This window comes from Camelus dromedarius, chromosome 9, assembly GCF_036321535.1.
Source record: "Camelus dromedarius isolate mCamDro1 chromosome 9, mCamDro1.pat, whole genome shotgun sequence".
Lineage (NCBI taxonomy): Eukaryota > Metazoa > Chordata > Mammalia > Artiodactyla > Camelidae > Camelus > Camelus dromedarius.
In genome coordinates, this window is record NC_087444.1 from 2,099,251 (window position 1) to 2,119,678 (window position 20,428).

Consider the following 20,428-nt stretch of genomic DNA (forward strand, 5'->3'; position numbering starts at 1 on the left):
TCACCATACCAGTAGATTAAAAAGGGAAAATTATGATTATCTCAAGAGAAGCAGAAAGCCCTTTTACAAAATTCAACCTCCATTTTTGAAAAAAAAAAAAAAACCTCTTAGAAACTAGCAATAGAAAGGAACTTCCTCAACGCGATAAATGGCATCTAAACAACACTTCAGCTACATTATGCTTAATAGTCGAAGACTGAACGATTTCCCCCCAAGACTGGGAGCAAGGCAAAGACGTGCACTCTCACTGCTTCTGCTCAGGGTTGTACTGCACTGTGCTGAGCTGTCTCTATTTGCAGCTCACATGCTTATTTACACAGACAATCCCAAAGAATCTTTCAAAAAGCTACTAGAACTAAAAAGTGAGTTTAGCAAGTTCTCAGGATCCAAGACAAAAAACAAGAAGCAATCATGTAAGCATCTGGAATCAGTAAGCGACTGGAAATTTTAAAAAGCAACATTTACTATAATATTTCAAAGAAATACTTAGGTATAAATCTTACAAAATGTGTGCAACATCTGTATGTTTAAAACTATAAAAATTGATAAAACCAATCAAAGAAGATCTAAATAAATGGAGAGACAGATCATGTTCATGGACTGAACAACCCAAAATTGTTAAAATACTAGTTCTCTCAAAATTGATTTAATAGATTCAGTGTGTTCCAATCAACAATTTTTGCCAAAATTCACAAACTAATACTAAAATTTGTATGGAAAACTAACTAGAATAGCCAAAACAATTTTGATAAAGAAAAACGAAGCTGAAGAATTCATACACCTGAGTTCTCGAATTACTATAACTACTTTCAGTAGTCATGACAAGTGTGTATTAGAGAAAATAGACATACAGATCAATAAAACAGACTAGAGGATCCAGAAATAGTCCCACATGCCAAGTGATTTTCAACAAAGGTGCAAAGGCAGTTCAGCAGAGGATGGATATTCTTTTCAACAAATGGTACCAAAACAATTGGATATCCACATGGGACACATAAATGTCAGCCCTTATGTTGCATCTTATGCAAAAGTTAACTCAAAAGGGATCATAGACCTAAATACAAAATACAAAATGATAAAACTTCTAGAAGAAAACATATGGTGAAAAAACCCTTGTTGACCTTGAATTAGGTAAAGATTTCTTACATGCAAGAACAAAAGTACCACATATAAAAGAAAAAAGTGATAAATTGGATGACATCAAAATTAAGAAATTCTGTTCTTCAGAAGTCCTAAGAAAAATACAGACTGGGAAAATATTTGCAAATCATGGTAAGTGGCAAAGGATTTGTATCCAAAATATATTTGGATCTCAAACTCAATAGCAAGAAAATAAGCAACCCAATTTAAAAAAATCAATATAAGATTTGGACAGACGCTTTGCCAAAGATGACCAGCATTATTAGTCATCAAGGAAATGTGAATTAAAATTTCAGTGAGATACATTACACAACTCTTAGAATGGCTAAAATTTGGATTTTTTAATTTTTTGACAATACTACGTGCTTGCAAGAATACGACCTAACCATAACTCACATTATCACTCACACTTTGGAAACCAGTTGGGCAGTTTCCTGTAAAGTTAAATGAACACTTCCAATCTGACCCAGCAATCCCACTTCTAAGTGTTTACCCAAATGAAATAAAAACTTATATTCACACTAAAAACTTTACACGAGTCGCTTTGTATTCATAACCACCAAAAACTGGAAAAAACTCAAATGTCCCCCAACTGGGGACTGTTCCATAAGCATTGTGGTACGTCCATTCAAATCTCGGCCGCATTACGCTGAATGAAAGAAGCCGGAAACAAGAGGTTGCACACTGCGTGGTTCTATTTACACAACAGGAAAAACTCAGTCGGACAGAAAAAGCCAGGGGTCTCCAGAGGCTTGACTTCAGAGCCGGAGACACCTGGCTGGGCAGACAACGGCTCTGAACTTGGTTGGAGATTACCAACACCTTCAGGAGACTGTTGGGAATGCGTAAAGAACCAACACGTGTCTGGTAGCATGAAAATCCTTTACGGCTCCCCCTCCACGCGCCCCATAATCCCGTGATCCAGAAAACGGCCTAATCTGGGGGCAATGCGAGCATGTGAACACTGGTCAAATGAGTGGCTTTTCTCTGCACAGCACCCAGGACGGTTTGGGAGGGTCCCCCCTTCAAGCTCCGTGCAGCGCAGCCGTTTACAAGTGGGAGCCCGGTCCGCAGAGGAAGGCGTCCGCGTCCCGGGCGGACCCAGCAGCGCAGCGGGCCTGGGGTGCGACGCCCCCCGGGGGCTGGGCTCACCCGCGCCCCCAGGGAGGGGCTGGGCTCGGCGACCCCGAGCGCTCACCGTGAAGGCGGGAGCCCCGGGCGGTGCCTCCGGACGCGGGTCGGGCGCGGCCGCCCGGGGACCCGCGGGGGGGGCGAGCGCGGAGCCGGCGAGCCTGAGCGGCGGGCAGGCCCGCCGCGCCGCCGCGCTCGGGAGCCGGGGCGCGCGCCTCGGGAGCAGCGCCGGCCCCGCCGCCGCCGCCGCCGCCCGATGGCGAGGCTGCGGGGTCGCCTGCCCCGCCTGAGAGTCGCGATCCGGGCCCTGCTCTTCTGGTCCCTGGTCTACGGCTACTGCGGGCTGTGCGCCTCCATCCACCTGCTCAGACTTCTGTGGAGCATCGGCAAGGCCCCCACGCGGACCTTCCGGCGGGTGGCCCGGGAGCACCCCCCCGCGTGCCTGAGCGACCCCTCCCTGGGCACCCACTGCTACGTGCGCATCAAGGTGGGGGCGGGGGCGCGGGCTGCTCCTGCGCCGCGCGTGTTCCCGGGGCTCGGGGTGGGGCGGGGGCGCCGCGCGGACGCCGGGGTGGGGGCGGGGGGCGGCGTGGGGAGGCGGGGGGGCGGAGAGGGGTGTAGGGGGGCGGCGGGGGGTGTAGGGGGCGGAGGGGGGCGGGGCGGGGGCGCCGCGCGGACGCCGGGGTGGGGGCGGCGGGGGGCCGGGCAGGGGCGGCACCGCGCGAGTTACGGTCCGCGTTTGGCGCGTGTGCGCGTGTGTGCGCGTGTGTGCGCGTGTGTGCGCGGGAGAGAGCTAGGGAGAGAGGGAAGGTTACGGGAAGTTTCCCTGACAGTCGGGGTCCTGCTACATGACTGCCCCCTCCTCCTCTACCACAACCATCCAGAATAATTCTGCTCCCCCTCCTACCGTAGGGAAAGCTGTCGCCTGTCACCTTTTTGCCTTCCAGACCTCAGATAAGCTGTAGGGAATTGTTCCTGGTGGCGCCCTACTGTCTCCGGAGGTTGTCCTTGCCCGAATTTTGGAGACTGAAACAGTAAATAGAATAAGACGTTAGAAGTCAGGAGTTTGGTCACATCGGCAGAATGGAGCGTTCACAGATGGCCTTAGCAGCATGAAACAATAAGTAAATGGGGTACGTTTGTGGGGAAGGAAGCAGATGTGATGCCAGAGACCAAAGGAACAGCATAAAAAGTAAACGTCAGCCGTGCGTGCAGACTCTTTAATTCTCCCAAACCGTCTAACAGCCCACGGGTGCACTGCTTCCTGAGGCTCCAGGTGGTGAAGGGAGGTGGCTTTTTGCGATGCACCCTACAGCCTGATCCACAGACCTTTCAAAAATAGCCTCCATGAAGGGATATTTTTGTCACCAGGTCTGGGATTCCTGCTAGGAGCTAGATTGCCCAGCAGCTGGAGTTCAGAAGACCAAGGGGCATGTCTTTCCTACCCTTATTCAGCCTGGAGTTGATATGAGAATTTAGTGAGTTAACATTTGTAAAAACAAATAAAACAAAAATACTTAGAACAATGCCTGGCACATAGTAAGTGAAATAAAGGATTTGTTCACTAAATCCAATCAAGTGCCCATAGCATTTCATCTTCCAAGACTCACCAGCAGTAGAATTACTGAACTTCCAGGTAGGCACTCTGTGGTTGAGGGCAAAGTTAGAGTTGTTATGTTCATCCAACCTGAGGAGGAAGTGCAGTGTCAGAACCGTCTGGAATGCCTTATAGTGCCTTTCTTCTGACTTTAGCAACCTAAAGAGTTTCCCCAGAGACGCAGAACTGGAAAAAACATTGTCCTGGGAGGTAGGACAAGATGGAGGCTCTAGTCACAGCCCTGCAGGCAGCCACCTTTATGGCTGTGTTAACATCTTTGGACCTCAGTTTCTAACTCTGCAAAAATGATAGGGTTGAATTAGAGGACCTGAAAGATTTTTTCACATCTGAAAACCCAGTTGCTTGGGTTATCTGGTATAAAACCCAGTCTCTGGGTTTTGATTCTGGGTTTCTTTCCTCACTTCCTTCTGAGTTTTTGTTTTTCTTTCTTCCTTTTTTTCCTCCACTCTCCCCTCTCCAGTTTGCTTTGTATTTGCTGTATTCCTGTCTCATTCCCATGCTTTTTGTTCTCCTTGGGCAGTCTTGTCTCCCACATGCAGAGTGAAGCCTTGAGCACTCAGAGCATTTGGCGGTTAGATGCACACTAATGTGACGTGAGCAGCAGGCAGCCAGGGGAACTGTACGTGCGTGCAACTCTCAACTTAAAATAATAACGTGGGAAGGAGAGAGCTAAAAATAAGGAAAGTAGGTGTGAATTATATAACTGATGGCACAGCTCTTGACGGGCAAGCTGAGAAAAGTACATGGCTAGGAGGCAAATAATGGCAAGAATATAAATGCAGTTCAGAATTGTTTACATGTCCTGCAGAATTTGAATGAGATGAAAGGTGACACATCAGTAAGAAAATTGTGACATTGTTTCAGAAGCTCATAATATATAAATTGACCTTGTGAGTAGGAGAAGGGAAGGTACTACAAAGGAAATGTCGACAAAAGGGAATCTGTCGATTTACCCTGTTACTGATAAATCATGGTTATGTTTTCTTTTTCAAAATTAATTTTTATTTTATTTTTTGAGATTAAAAATAATGCAAATGAGACTTTTTTTTTAGTGAAATGGTAGTATAATATATATGTACTACTTTGCTGTAAACACAAAATATCATTGAAATTTCATGCCCTCCATTTTCCACTGCAGGATTCGGGGTTAAGATTTCATTATGTTGCTGCTGGAGAAAGAGGCAAACCACTTATGCTGCTGCTTCATGGGTTTCCGGAATTCTGGTAAGTATCAACTAACGTTCTCTTTTGCATTAAAGACTTGACTTATCATAGTGTCTTTCTCTTGTAGTGACTTTTAAGAGACCCCACTCTATGATCAAGTGATTGCCTAGAATAATTACTCCTAAATGTTCCTCAATCACAGGAATGGTTTTCCTTCCATTTTAAAGAAACATGCGTATTATCACCCTAAGTTTATTTTTTTTGAGAATTAAAAGAAATATCTTTTGCTGTTTCAAATTTCTGAACTAGTCAATTATAAAACAGTTTTTATAGTACCTACTGTGGAAAAAATACAACAGTGGGTGGAAAAAGGAGATTTGAAAAAAAACCCAGTAGCTCATCACTTTTCCAGAGCAAAAAGTCTACAGATGCCTCTTTCATAGATTTTCCTCCCCATGAAGATTCTTCTCTCTTCTGGATTTACCTGCATAAATCAAAACTAGTCATTTTCATGTTAAACTTTTTCTGTTCTTCCGTCTGGAGATAACTTAATTAGGTGGGCAACAGCCTGGCGCAATCAAACATGCATATGCGGACTCATTAGGGGAGTGCTTGACATGATTGGCTCCCACATAAAATGTTAGTCTGAAGCTTTAGTCAGACCTGCGGACGGTAAGCGGGGCAGTGAATTCTGGCTCGGCCCCCTGCCGCGGGACCCTGCGCAGCCAGCCATCCGCAGCAATCTTGCAGAGTGGCTGTGAAGGTATGAAGAGTCCAAACAGACGCAGGGCCTTTCCCGTGGCCCAGCGAACACTCAGCAAGCGCTCGGGTCCTCCCTTCCTCCCCGTTCACTCAGGCGGGGCTCCGCGCGGCAGCCCTAGCGTCCTCGGGGCGTTTATTAATAAAATCCCTTCCACTCGTAACGTGTTCCTAGCGTGTATTAAGCCAGGACTTAGGATGACACACAGTCTTTAAAACTCCAGAGGAGGTGAGGGACGTGTAAAGGTGGAATTCTAGGTGCTAAGAGCGATACAAGGGAGAAATTTGGGATAGGGTGTTGTCCTTCCTTGTAAAAAGTAATTTCCTGATTCCGGCTGATGACGATGATGATTGTTAATGTTTACTGACCATTTATTATCATGTGCCTGGCATGCTTCTGAGTGCTTTAAATGTATCGTCTCATTTAAGCCTCATAGCTGCCCTTCTGAAACTGGCAGCACCAGAAAGTACGGAGCACCTCGTTGTTGAACTCCGGAGCTGACCTCTGCTCTAGTAGATCCTGGCTACGTAGGGACGGTAATAATCCAGTAGCGTACGTGGATTTTGATCCTTCAAATTTAACACCTTATAGAAAAGTTCAAGAGGGTGTTAAAAGTTAACCAACAATACAAGTATACCTTATTGTAACATTCATTCTAAATAAAGTTCATGATCTGAATTGGGGGGTGATATTTGAATTACTAGAAAGAAAAGATTTAAAGACTAGTCTCACTCTCTGCCTCACACCAACCCCAGCGTGTGTCTGTGCGCTTTTTCCTCCTGGAACTTCACTTCTTTACGTGTGGAACAACCTACATGATGATAAAGATAAACCTGCAACCACTTCAACCACCTGGTCACTGTTTTGAGGAGTCCCAGGAAAGAGCAGTGATGCCCATTTAGTGTAGGACAGTAGATGGCTCTCTGCCACATTTTAAGAAATGATGCTTTTGCACATTTTCACAGCATTGTCCCCTTAATTACTCCTCATGGGGGTTCCTTTGCAAAATAGCAACGCCTGGCGACCCTTGTCTGTGTCCTAGAACCCTCAGTGGGCGGGACAGCCTGGGAGTGGCCCAGCACCAGTCGCTGGACATCAGACCCATTTGCTCTGGCAAAGTCATGTCTCGGCTATATCCAGAACGGATCTGGTCGTTGTGAGGAGTGGTTTAGTTTTGAAAAAAACTCCTACTAGAGATATTTTCACTCTCAAGAGCATAAATTAGAAAACATATGCAGATCATAGCAATGAGCCCGTTTCTCTTCAGCAAGTGTGCTGTTTTTCACTCCAGCAGGAGCCTTGCTGTAATGTAAAACAACAATAACAGCAAACCTTGACAGTTCAGCTACTCAAACAGACCGTATTGATTTCACTGAACTTCGCCAGCCATTAGTCTGAGAGCTAACCTGGTTGTTCAGGGAGGGTCCTAGAGCAACTGCACGGAGATTGCTGGTAACCAAATGCTGCACTCTGAGTATGTCGTGCCCTAAACCAAGACCTCTGTGTGGACGCTTACTCTGTCCAAATCACCCCTGTTACCCATTGTACAGTCTAGGCAGGTCCGTTCACGTGCTCCCTGCAGGAAAAGGTCAGCTCAGATCAGGACCTAGGCTGACATTGTTTGGATTAAGCCGTTTCACGTCTCTGCCTCGGGCTTTCCCTCTTTTCCCAAAAGCTCCTTGTCCTGTACTTCTCCCTTCTTTAAAAGCCAAGAAAACTTCATGTCCGGCATTTTAAACCAATTTCAATTTATATTATAAACATAAATATTATTCCTCTGTTAATCAAGTTTTGCCTAAATGCATGTGGAATTGTAAGCTTGTTTGTAGGTCGTGTAGGTCAGATTACTTGATGCAGTGAAAACAAAATAAGCATAAATTGGCTATGTGTATGAAAGTGATTTTTAAATAGAAAAGCCACAAATGTGTTGTTTGCATTTAACATCATTGACTAGGGATAGCTGTTGAGAATTGGTGACATTTATTACATACTATTAAGATATGTGCAGAAATCATAAAATTCTGGGTCTTCTTTCTTAAAATCTAAAGGAACGTCGAACAAGATACACATCTAAGAGACTTTTAGCTAAATTAGTCCAAAATAAGGCTGTTTGTCAAAGATGATTTTTCTCCCCCTCTCTCGCCACGTCAACTTGCGTTGCTTTTAAAAATACTTCGAGCTGATGCAGGCAGTTTCTGCGATACACCAGCTGTACGGGACGCAGTTGTCACCGCTCAAGTGCAGAGGCACGTGCGGTCTTCGTACTTACAGCTGAGCACCAAGGCTGGTGACTGGCTTTTTCTCTGTTGTGAAGGGGATGAAAATATTCTACATCTGAAAGAGGCTAGCCTGGCAAACCAGGAGCCCTCCTTGTGTTAAGAGTAACAACTGAGAAAGAGGCTGCTTGCTTTGAAGTGCCCTCTGCTATTACCTAAAGCCACCAGAGGGGGGAAAATAATGTGGACGGAAAGAGCTAGTTTTATTATAATACTTTCAAGATTGACTTTGTAATGTGTTACATTCCCTTTATCAAGAGGCTTGTTTCGGTTTTATTCATGTGAATGACGTGCCCACTAGCCTATCACTGGGGTGGCTTCTTTTTCAGTTTAAAATATAAATCAAATATGCTTTATTTATGAACTCTAGGAAGATTACATTTAAAAAGTATTCTTTTGTAATTTATTAAGATAGCAGTTACAACCCTTAAACATTCTTAGAAATGTTTAGGATAGAGTTTGGCCCCGCTCATTGATAACAGCAATAGTTGGATTTATTCGTCAGGCAATTTAAATTATTCATAAGATAATGAGATATGCAGGTATTGTGTTTGCAGAATCTCTAATCCATTAAATGCAAAATGTTATAGGATTGTACACATTATTTTGAGTCAACTTTCTACCTTGAAATCTCAAATTAATTCCCAAATGAAGACACAGGTACTTAAGATATTAAAACTATGCACATTTTGATAGAAATTGAATATAAATTTCCCAGAAGGAATCTGGGAATTTGTCATTATCTCAAGGTTTGAACTGGGACAGAGATTTATGAACAACTGTCACAATTCAATGCTTTCATTTGTTCATTATTTCACTTAGTCAGCAAATCTTTATTGAGCACCTACCTACGTGGTTTGACATCCTACCAGACATTCAGGGAGCTCATCAGGGTAATGCAGAGCACGTGCCCAGTGCCCTGAAGAGCGCACGGACCGGTGGGCGAGTACAGGAAGGGCCCACGCAAGCCACTGTGCCGGAGGGAAGAGGAGCCGCCCAGCGCGAGGAGCTGGGTTGGGGGGGGGAGGATGGTGGGGAGAAGGGCAACGGTGGGCAGGGATGATGTTTCAGACAAAGGAAATCGTATAAACAAAGTCAGAAAAGCAAAAACCAAAACCCGTGTTTACTCACTGCAGGCAGCTTAGTGCCACAGTGGTTCTCAGGCCAGAGAGCCTGGGTTTGAATCCTGGCTCTGCTGTTTGCTAACTTTGTGACCTTCAGCACATCCATGAACCTGTCTGCCGCCTCTGTCTGTTCATTTCAGGGTTTCAATTAATTCTGCAATTTTATTATCAAGCACAGGAGGCACACCTGGCCCAGCAAATGCTTCCAGGACTTGCCTGTAAAGTGGGGATAATAACAACACCTTCTTCATAGGATTGTTTTAAATAAAGATCATCATCACTATATGTGAAGCACTTAGAATTGTGCCTGACGTGTCGTAGGACAGATGCATCACACGACAGCGTAAAGCAGTCAGGCTGGACGACTGGGCAGGTCGGATCCGGAGGTGCTGTCTGCCTGAGTAACGTGCCTGGGCTTCGTTTTGTGAGTACCAGGGAGCCAGGAAAAGATGTCACGCAGGGAAATGACATGAGAGAGTCTGTGTTTTTGCTACATCACTCTGGTTTTATAGAAGACAGAGCCAAGGGGAATGAAATGGACACAATTAGACCAATCGATAGGCATTAATGGAGACCTGAATGAAGGTAATGACATCAGAGATGGACGGGAAGAGTGAGTAAGTAAATATTTAAGAGGTTAAATCTACCGAACTTTATTGATTGGTTATGAGGGGTTATAAAGAGGGAAGAGCTGGGCTTTAGCTACAAAGGCATAAAAAAATCAATTCAAAATTTTAAGTAAGACTATGAGAAAATAATAAAATCATAGATGCTGACAGATGAGTATCCTTAAGGAAACAAACTGCTTTGTTCATTTATTACAACCCAGAGACAGGATTACCAAGATTGTTATGGCCTTGCTAAGAAAGACACTTTTTATTAACATTTTCAAATCCATCTTAATTGGCAATGCTTTTGCAGATTTTTACAGATCATGCATATCCTAGTAATAGATCAAAGATTCTGCATCCATTCATAATTTCCAGATGCGCGTCTGACACCCGTCCTGATAACCTCTGTTGATGTGAGGCGTTTGGTTTGCTTCGTTGTTCTCACTGCTCTGTGTCACTTCACGTCGCAGCCCCCCTCGCACCACTGGTTTATCATCTCAGGTCACTCTGTTCACTTGCCTGTTGCACTCCAAAAATCTTTTCAAAGGCCTCTCATTTGGCTTGTGTCGGATAATTTTACGCTGGGTTTCCATGAACAGGTGTGTGTGCAAATGCTTTTTTTAATGCATGTTTTGAGTTCCTTAACATAGTGAGTCACTTTGAAAAATCCGTGTCTTTTTTTCCATTTGTTATCCAGAATGATTTTGCTTATTAAAAGCTCATGGATCTCTGTATTTCAATTAATTCTGCAGTTCTTGTTATCAAACACAGGCGCCACACCTGGGCCAGCAGAGGCTTCCAGGGCTTGCCTGTCGCTGTGACCATTGTGACCGGCCAGCGCCTGTGCTGTTTTGGTCATAAGCGGTTTCACACTTGCTTGTACTCAGGGTTCGGGACCTCCTCCCCCGAGGAACTTTGTTCTGACAAGCAGAGGTTTGTCTTAAGCAGTTGTCTCATCAGATTCTTTCAGTGATAATCTTTTCTTAAATTGTCAGACCTTTTTTAATCCATGAGTAAACTGTTGTTATTACCAACATTTGAGCCCTACCTGCCAGTGGAGTAAGGTGAGCAAAATCTGCCTTTTAGGAAGATATATTTTCATCAGGTTTCTTCAGCGAATCACATAGTACGATGTACAGCAGCATTTATAGGTACCAATTCCTTGAGAGAGGTAAGCATGATTGCGGAAAAACTTAGAAAATTGACTTCTTAGGTACATTTCTTAAACTTTTAGTATCTGATACTTTGTTACACTCCCCCTGGAGCTGATTTAAAAAGTGATATAATTTTAATAAAGAATGTCAGTGCTTCCTTCCCGAACAGTTCTTTTCTCTCCTGCCCCCACACAGTAGTTTCTCAAAAATGAGGACTTTCTTACAGTTTTCCACCTGGAAAATCTGTAGCGTTATTCTTCGTATTAGTTACTGTGGCATTTTTAACGCTCCTTGTTTCCTGCAGGTATTCTTGGCGTCACCAACTAAGAGAATTTAAAAGTGAATATAGAATTGTAGCGCTGGATTTGAGAGGCTATGGAGAAACAGATGCTCCCAGTCATCGAGATAATTATAAATTGGACTGTCTTGTTACAGACATAAAGGATATTTTAGACTCTTTAGGTAGGTTTTAAAAAACAGTTTTAATTCTTTTTAGGGGACTAACATTCAATAAACTGTGAATTGATAACCTGAATTCTTGGAGGGGTGCACTTTCCATCTACCTGAACTGTTACCTGCATCCTGTCGCCTGTATACACATACAGCTCCAAATATTCATAGAGGGAGTTTAAAATAATACACCCAGAATAACTATTCAGTCCACCAGCCAAGAATGACTCTCAAAATTTGTTTTTCAAAATTGGCTTAATGTATACTATTTATTATTTTCAGAACTAATTAGAAATTTGATTCTTGTCCTCAGAAAATTTATTTCTTCAGAACCCACACCTAAATACTCATTTTAAAATGTAAGATGCAGAAATGCTTGCATTATCTTTCCTGTACTGATCAGCTAGTCCCACAATAATGTTGTGTAACAAACCACACCAAGCTCAGTGGCATCCAGTGTAGGCATTCGTTCTTACGCCCCTGGATCTGCAGCTCAGCTGTAGCTGGACCCCTCTGTGTCTTTGCCTCAGGCTACGGGTCCAGCTGGGACTGGCTTCTCCCTGTGAGTTGGGCTGTAGCCCCAGGAAAGGGGAGCAGCTACCTGGGGGAAGCTCTTCTCCAGGCTGTGGCTGAAGTGGCAAGAGGACGGAGCCCAGCTGCACAAGCATATTTCACATTTCTGGTTGCAGCCCGTTGGTCAAAGCAAGTCTATGGCTGAGCCCCAGGTTGAATCATACACCCATCACGAGACCAAAGCAAATCACACTGCCAAGTCTGCCATCTAAGGGGCAGTGACGGATGCTCCCTTTATGGCGGTGGGGAAAGGGGAGGAGTAAATATTTTTTTTTAGCAATAATCTAATCTACATCCCTTTGACGAAAACCCAGCTGCTACCATCGGAATGTTAATAGACCCAATGTAGTGAGAAACCCATGAAATCAAATTAAAGACTCCTGTCTACAGTAATCTAATGGAAGCATGGATCGGGCCAATACTCTTAGAGGAGAAAAACTGAACTTGGTCTGGGAGTGTCAGTGCAGTGCTGTCACTTAGTCTGATTACGGCAAAATAAGCAGAGACAGGTTTCCAACAGCCATATTTCATTCATACTTTGTGTTGATTCAGTCCTACTTGGCCTGATTTTGTCATCGTGCAACCTTCTATCAAATCAATAATGTAATCTTGCTCATGACCTAATTACGTGTAGTTTTTACCATGGTTTTCCACACTCGGGTTTATGTGACCAGAGCTGAGCTGGCTTTTTCAGATTTTTTTAAAAAATATAGACTCCTGGGGGGAGGGTATAGCTCAGTGGTAGAGCACATGCTTAGCACGCACGGGGTCCTGGGTTCAATCTCCGGCACCACCTCTAAAAATAAATAAATAAATAAACCTAAGTACCTCCCCCTCAACAAAAAGTAAAAAAAATATATGTATATATGTGTGTAGATTCCTGAGAGAAATTCTGAACCTCTAACTCTGTAGAGGAGCCTGGGCACCTAAATTTTGTAAAAGGCGCGCCTAGGTGATCAGACACATTCAGATTTGGAAACACCAAACTCAGAGCTTACACACAGTGCGTAATTAGGGCAGGAGAGCAGAGAGAGCGGTTTCAGAGGCACGCCTGTTTCATGGTTTTTTCAATGATGCCAGCATGCGTTTCTCGGTTGCAGGGTATAGCAAGTGTGTTCTCGTTGGCCATGACTGGGGCGGCATGATTGCCTGGCTGATTGCCATCTGTTACCCCGAGATGGTGATGAAGCTTGTCGTTATTAACTTCCCTCACCCAAATGTATTTACAGGTGAGTTTAAATTTCCATTAAAACGTCTCTGATGATGTGACAACTCAGTATTGTCACTGACACGTTGGATTAAAAACAGCAAAATTTGATTAACATGATATTTTTAAAATTAAATGACTAAAATATGGTGTTAGTACAGGATAATGTCATATAGCTTGGTTTTAGATATTCCTGAAGAGTCAAAGGAAGTGTAGGTTTACATTTGCTTGCGTAATTTTATTACTTTTTAGAAAACATTTTACCACTAACTTGGGGAGAGTTAAAGAGAAAAATGCAGTGACATTACTTTGACAGTAATGAGTCTTGACAGCCTGGAAATAAATTCTCTTGCCTGACTGCTTTGGCTCTCAGGAATGGCAGCATTCTTTAAAGAACCAGTTGTCAAATTTTTGGTCTCCTTTATCCTCTTAAAAATTATTAAAGACCCCACTGAGCTTTTGTTTATATGAGTTATACCTATAAACATTCACTGTATTGGTAATTAAAAGTGAGAAATTTTCAAATGTTTATGCATTAATTCATTTTTAAAAGAATAAGTCCGATACACGTTAACATAAACAACATTTTATTGAAAACTAACTACATCTTCCAAAACAAAATTTTGGTGAGAAGAGTGTTACAGTTTTGCGTTTTTGCAAACCTCTTTAATTGGTGGCTAATAGAAGACAGCTGTAGTCTCAGCTCCGCTTCTGCATTCAATCTGTTGCAAGTGTTTGAGTTGAAGTATGTGAAGGATCTGGCCTCATGCAGATTTGTAATTGGAAAGGGGAGGAGTGTTTGAATAGCCTTTTCAAATAACTGTGGGTATACGTCTTGAATACTACACCAAACTCAGAAACTGGTGGTTTCTTAAAGGTTAGTAGCAGTGTGGAACCTGATGCCATGTTAATGGACTTTTTGTGCTGTTACATTAAAACCCCTTGGTCTCTCTAGCACTTCGAATGGATTTTTTACCCATGCATGATCTTGCAGTTGTCACGCATTGGAAGATACTAGTTCAGTGAGTTATGCAGATCTTCCATAAGTTGACACATTTCATTATGGGATATCAAAGAATCACGTTCATTAATATCAACCCACTTTCATCAAAAAAAAAAAAAAAAAAGCCTTTAAGTGTTGCAAAGCTGTCAAGCTCACAGGAGCAGACACAAGTTCCCCAAATTCAAGTTTTCATTTGAAAGCTTGAACTTCTTCTTTGGCAACAAACACTGTTGATTGTTTCCCCTCAAGTGACAGGTTTGCTTTGTTCATTTTCAAGAGACCATCACTAAATACCCACGTCTGACTGGTGATAGTTCGCTAGTCATTCTTTCAAGTAAAGATGGTGTTCCAGAAAAAATGCAGCGAATTCAGCTTATCAAACAATGGCAGAAGGGCTTTTCCTCGAGACAACCATTGTCTCTGGGCGTTCAGCAGCACTGCCTTATGTGCACTTGCTATTTCATCACGATGTTAAAAGATGTCTACACAGGGGTAGAAATTTAATGAAATTAGTAATTCTGCTGTTTCATCAAAGACATTTGTCAGTGAAACTGGCACTTTATGTGTCTATCTGTTTACAGCGTGTGTGTGGCGGTGAGGATCACTGTGCCTGCTGTATTTAGTGCCACCACCTTGGCTCAGGCTCAGGCAGCAGTGGCTTTATCTCCTACTGCTTTGTGCCATCAGTACAAATGTCAGCAAAATGAGAAAAGCTACTCATATTGTTTTGAAATAGTTTCACCATCTGGATACTTTAAAAGTGTCTTAGGGATCCCCAGGGGTCCACATGGACTATGCTTTGAGAACCTCTGCTATAAAGGGGACTCTTAAAATCTTCAGAGTGACTAAACAAAAACCTGTAAACAATGGCTAGGCACAGTTATATTGGGTTTTGACAAAAATTAGAATTTTGCTCTCTTTAAGTATCCTTGTCAAATTTTCTATGACCCGCAGCAACCCTCTAGGGAATGAAAAACTCAGAAAAACATATTTCTATTTCTTCCTCAAAATTAAAGTAAGTAAGGGAGAAAGGGAACGTGACTGTGTAAATATTGTACAAGAGCTGAACTTTAGATACATATCCAGTTGTCCTATCTTGGTCGAGATAATAGGATGGATGCTTAGGATTCAGATGTCAAACTGACGGTCATCACAGTTCTCTCAGTTGCATCAGGCAGTGGAAGTTGTGCGTCATGCTTGTCCAGTTGATCAGGAGCCTAGTAAGTGTTACTTTGGTGGCGCTGCTGTTACGGACAAACTGTAATTGGTCATTTCAGTAAGAAGATACTTGGATTCTGAAACTGTCAATAATAGGTTCAACCCTGCTCAGGTCAATACGAGGTATTCAAGTAATATGATTGTATTCTCCTCTTAATTGCACTGATAGCTCTTAAGGAGGGCCAAATAAATCTTACTCAGTGATGACTTTGCAAAAGTATAGCGTAACAGTGCTCCACTTACCTAAGAATTATAATTCTAAAAACTCCAACCATTACAAAATTCAAAATAAGAAAAAATTTACCTCTAAAGCAAGGAAAATAAAAGCATAGTGCACAATACACAAGTGTGCACATTTAATATGTATGATTCCATTACTCCCTAGTTTAAAATTTCTAGATACATAAATGAATATATAGGGAATACTTTAGTTTCTGTTAAGGCCAAATGAATAAGATATTCAAATCAGCGTGTAAGGAAAATCTTTTAAACAACGGAAAATTACTTCCCCACATACCCTGAGGAAAAGTGTGACGTCCTGATAATGACCTTGGAGGAAAGGCAGTGCTGTTTGGGTTTCCTGTTCCTTTCTGAATTAACACTTCATAAAGTGGAACTTTCTTTCTATTTGAAGTGTTATAAATATTTAAAATGCAGAAATATCCAAAATAAAATATGAGAACATAGTAATTGCTCTGAAGAGAAAAATACAGAAGCCTTGTTTGTGGATTCTTTTATGGGATTATCTCGAAGGTGAAACTGCCTTAAAAGGAAATAGTTTCAATAACAAGTAATGCATACCCCTTGGACAAGGTCTAATACAGTGTTTTAATTTCAGAATATATCTTACGACACCCTGTCCAGCTGTTCAAATCCAGTTATTATTACTTCTTCCAAATACCATGGTTCCCAGAATTTATGTTCTCCATAAATGATTTCAAGGTAAGTCAAACATGGGGATGCATGTTAACCAGACTTACTGTGATGATCATTTTGAATGTATACAAATACTGAAGCATTATGTTGTATCCTTGTAACTAATACAATGCTGTATGTCAAATGTAACAACTGAAAAAGAAAGACTGACGCCCAAGAGGATGGCAAAACTAGGAAGCTAAAAATCACAAAGATAGACTGAAGCACTGAAAACAAACAAACCCCCACAAAGCTAGTCCTGCTCGTGTTGTTCTGATCTGGTTTAAATAAGCATTTACTGTGCGTCAGTTACATGCCGTGCGTTAGGCATTTCCTCGTGTGCAAAAAAAAGGGGGAAGCAAGTCAAACAATTAATATATTATTTTTTAATGAAAAACATGTAAAATTAAAATCCATCCTTAAGGGAAAAAAAACAGACAGATGCTGAAATTTCATAACTGCTTCTCAGGCTTCCTCTGCAGGCTCCCTTCCTTTTACACTGTTTGTGTGCTTGAGTGCTCAGCTGTTAATTCAATTTTTCCTAAGAGCCTCTGCCCCTGCAGGCATGCTTCTTTCTAGAGAACATCTCAAGGGGAGATAAGAGGACAGGATGCCTGGTAAGAGAGTTTGACAGCAGCGAAAGCGGAGGCCCTTGGGAGTAAACAAAACCCCGCAACGCAGCTCAGCCTGGCGATACTGGGGCGCCACGTGCACCGGCGCCGGGAGTCACGTGTGGTGTCTGTTTCTCCCAGGTTACTCGTGTGCTTCTTGTTTGTCCAACATGGTGTTAGGTATTTAGGGAGATTGAAAAAAGAGATCATATTATTTTACTTGGAAATACTTCTGCATGTACCTTGGACAGATGAGGACTTTAAAAAACAAACATAACTCCAATGTTATTATCAAACCTAACAGAACAAATAATAACATCTTAGTATCATTTAATGCCCATTCAGATTTCCTTAACTGTCTCACCTGTCTTTGTACACTTCATGTGTTTGAATCAGGAGTCAGACAAGGTCTCCACGTTGTGTTTGGTTGTTATGGCTCTTAAAGTCTGTAACAGTCCTTCTTTCTTTTTTTTTTTTTTTTTTAACACCTTTTTTTTTAGGAAGAAATTTGGTCATTTGTCCTGAGGAATGGTCTACATTTTGGGTTGACTGACTGCTTCATCGTGATGTTATTCAATTAGTTCTGCTAACCCTCGTCTCTCCTAATTCTTAGGTGCTACTGATCTAGCAGCTTAATTAGACTGAGTTTTATTTTGATTTTATTCTAGGTGGCGCTGTGCATTTCTTAATGCATCACGTCAGGGAAGCACAGAATGTCTAGCTGTTCCAGTTTTAGTAACGCTAACATTAACTAGCCGGCTCACAAGTTGTCAGCCTACCGAAATTTCCTAACAACCTTTCACCAAAGAATTTCAGCATACTTTGACCATCACTGCCTAGGTTCATTGTTTCATTAGAAAATGTTCATTTTCTAGTCCTCCTATTCTTTCTGCTTTTATTAATTGGAATTCTTCTATAAGGAAGAATTTTCCACATCTACTATTTGGTTATTCTGAAATACAGTTCCCACAAGAATGGCAGGATAAATGCTTCATTTTTATTATATTGTTTTATTACCCTTTATAAACAACTTCCAGAGTAAGGAGTTCAGGCTTTAGAAACCTCCAGTGATGAGCAATGAGGAGGCTCATTCTTTTCATATCGTTACAAGCACATGAGCTTTAAAGAGGTACTTGGTACGTCTCAACCTATTGCAGTCATTTCTCTCTTTGATGCCCAAGTCGTCCCATATGGGGTGCGTGTGCACCGCTTCAGGTTGGCCCCTGTGTCCTCGTGACACAGCCCTTTAGTCCGTGATGGCTTGCTTCCTTAGTGTCCTAGGTTCATCTTTTATTTCCTGCTCCTGATCTGGAGTCAGGCATTTATGGAAGGAACGCTGCCTCCCGTTGGTAGGAAATGGTGTTTAGCGACCACAGTCTGGGTGTCAGGGTGATCATTCTTACTTAGTTTTCGTTGCTTCTAAGTCTTTCCATTGGACAGAATTTGGACATACATATTTTTTAGACAGAAAAAAGTTATGAGTTCTTATTCACATCTCCAAAGCAAATGTAAGGCTATAGGGTTTTTACTTAACTTCTATAATTTTATATAAAACATTTATATAGTTCCAAGTCAAAATTCTAAGAGAGGTCTATATTCAGAGAGGTCTCACTTGTGTGTTTCCTGTTTCTCTGTCTCCATCCTATTTCTTCCCTTTCCTCATAGAAGACCATTTTGGTCGGTTTTTGTTTCATCTTTTTATTGTTTCTTCTTAAAAATAAAAGCAAATATGTATACATTTGTCTTCTCCTTCTCACACAAAATGAAACACACTATAAACATGACTTTCCACCTTTTTTTTTCACTTAACAGTATTCCCTGGAGATGACTCCATTCTCGGAACAGATTGTCTCCATCTTTTCTTGGAGTACTAAGAGCACATAATGCACCATCACGTGGCTATACTACAATTTATTCAATCAACCCTCCAATTGTGGACATTTGTTTCCATTCTTTTTCTATTACAAATAATACTGCAGTGAGTCACATCCTGCACATGTCGTTTCACATTTCTGCAAGTGTGTTTTGGGGCTGAGGGATCTAAATTTAAACAAGGCTCCTAATAATTCTGATGCAGGTGGTGTAGGTACGTCCTTTGAGAAATGCTGTCATAAAGCAGTGTTTTTCAAGTCGTAGGTGGGGAACCATTAGTGAGTCATGAAATAAGTTTTGCAATTCAATAAAGAGGCTTGCAGTTTAAATTTTTAAAAATAGAGTAGAACAGAATTGAACTGAAAATATCAGTACATGCTGTAGTAAGTGTCAGGGCTATTTCTTTAAATTTTTGTTTCAGAATTATATTTGTAGAGATATGAACTAGATCATGATGTAAAATGTATTTGTTACTCTAGGCTGTGGTCAAAAGAAGTTCAAATAACTTTGCAGGGGGCCTTGATTGTTATCAGTAAACAGACAAATTGTTGTCAGCTGGAACATTAGGGAAGACCTTAAGGTAGGCATAGAACTTGAGCTCAGCCTTCTAGAATGTGAATTGACACCAAGAAAACACGGTGGTTTTCATAAAGGTGAAGTGTGCATAGGGGACTAGAAGGAAGGACTGTCCAAAGCCAGGAAAGCAGAAATGTATAAAATGTGCTTGTAAACAGTGAATTCTCCAACCTGGCTAAAGCAGCAATTGGGAGCTGTCACTGCACATTGACCCTCATTCTCTTTCAAAAGCCAAAGATTGAGTTACTGTTAGGTAACTGAAAAGGTTTAATTATTCTCTTCTCACTTATTAGGCTTTGAAACATCTGTTCACTAGTCACAGTACTGGCATTGGAAAAAAAGGATGTCGATTAACAACAGAAGATCTTGAAGCGTATATTTATGTCTTTTCTCAGCCTGGAGCATTAAGCGGTCCAATTAACCATTACCGAAATATCTTCAGGTCGGTATAATTTCTTCTTTTTATTTAAACAAAATATCCACTCCATACAGAGCCAGTACTTAATTTTTTTTCCTTTTTCAGTTTTATTAGGTGGAATTATTACAGTTCGACTGCACATACACATTATTTTGCATGTAAATACATATATACAATATACTGCACATTTTTTGTTTATATATATGTACTGATCATTGTTTCTAAGAACAGATTAGAGCTTTAGCTTTTTTAACTTACATAGTTATCAGAGGAATAAAGCCAACCACAAAGTAAGTATCAACAGAATGCGGTACTCCAATCATAAAAGACAGTCAGATGTGCTCACACATATTCAAGAAATCAATCATCTTAGTTATAAATAATAAGTAGTTCATTTGTGTCCTTATTATTGCTGTTATTATTTTTTTAGACTCCTCATATAAGTGATGTCATATGGCATTTTTCTTTCTCTTTTCGGCCCACTTCACTTAGAATGATGATCTTCAGATCCATCCATGTTGCTGCAAAGGGCATTATTTTATTATTTTTTATGGCTGAGTAGTATTCCATTGTATATGTACCACATCTTCTTTATCTAGTCATCTGT

The 20,428-nt window shown here is 41.7% G+C and overlaps 1 protein-coding gene across 1 annotated transcript in view; it reads left to right on the plus strand.

The window, feature by feature from the left end:
- The first annotated feature begins 2,455 nt into the window (after window positions 1-2,455).
- Window positions 2,456-20,428, plus strand: part of EPHX4 (epoxide hydrolase 4) — a 33,842-nt gene continuing 15,869 nt past the window's right edge. Inside the window, exons 1-6 of the mRNA XM_031457584.2 lie at window positions 2,456-2,758; window positions 5,028-5,113; window positions 11,283-11,440; window positions 13,102-13,230; window positions 16,268-16,371; window positions 19,697-19,845. Of these exons, the coding sequence (XP_031313444.2) occupies window positions 2,528-2,758; window positions 5,028-5,113; window positions 11,283-11,440; window positions 13,102-13,230; window positions 16,268-16,371; window positions 19,697-19,845 (857 nt within the window). The 5' untranslated portion in view covers window positions 2,456-2,527. The remainder of the gene's footprint in view (window positions 2,759-5,027; window positions 5,114-11,282; window positions 11,441-13,101; window positions 13,231-16,267; window positions 16,372-19,696; window positions 19,846-20,428) is intronic.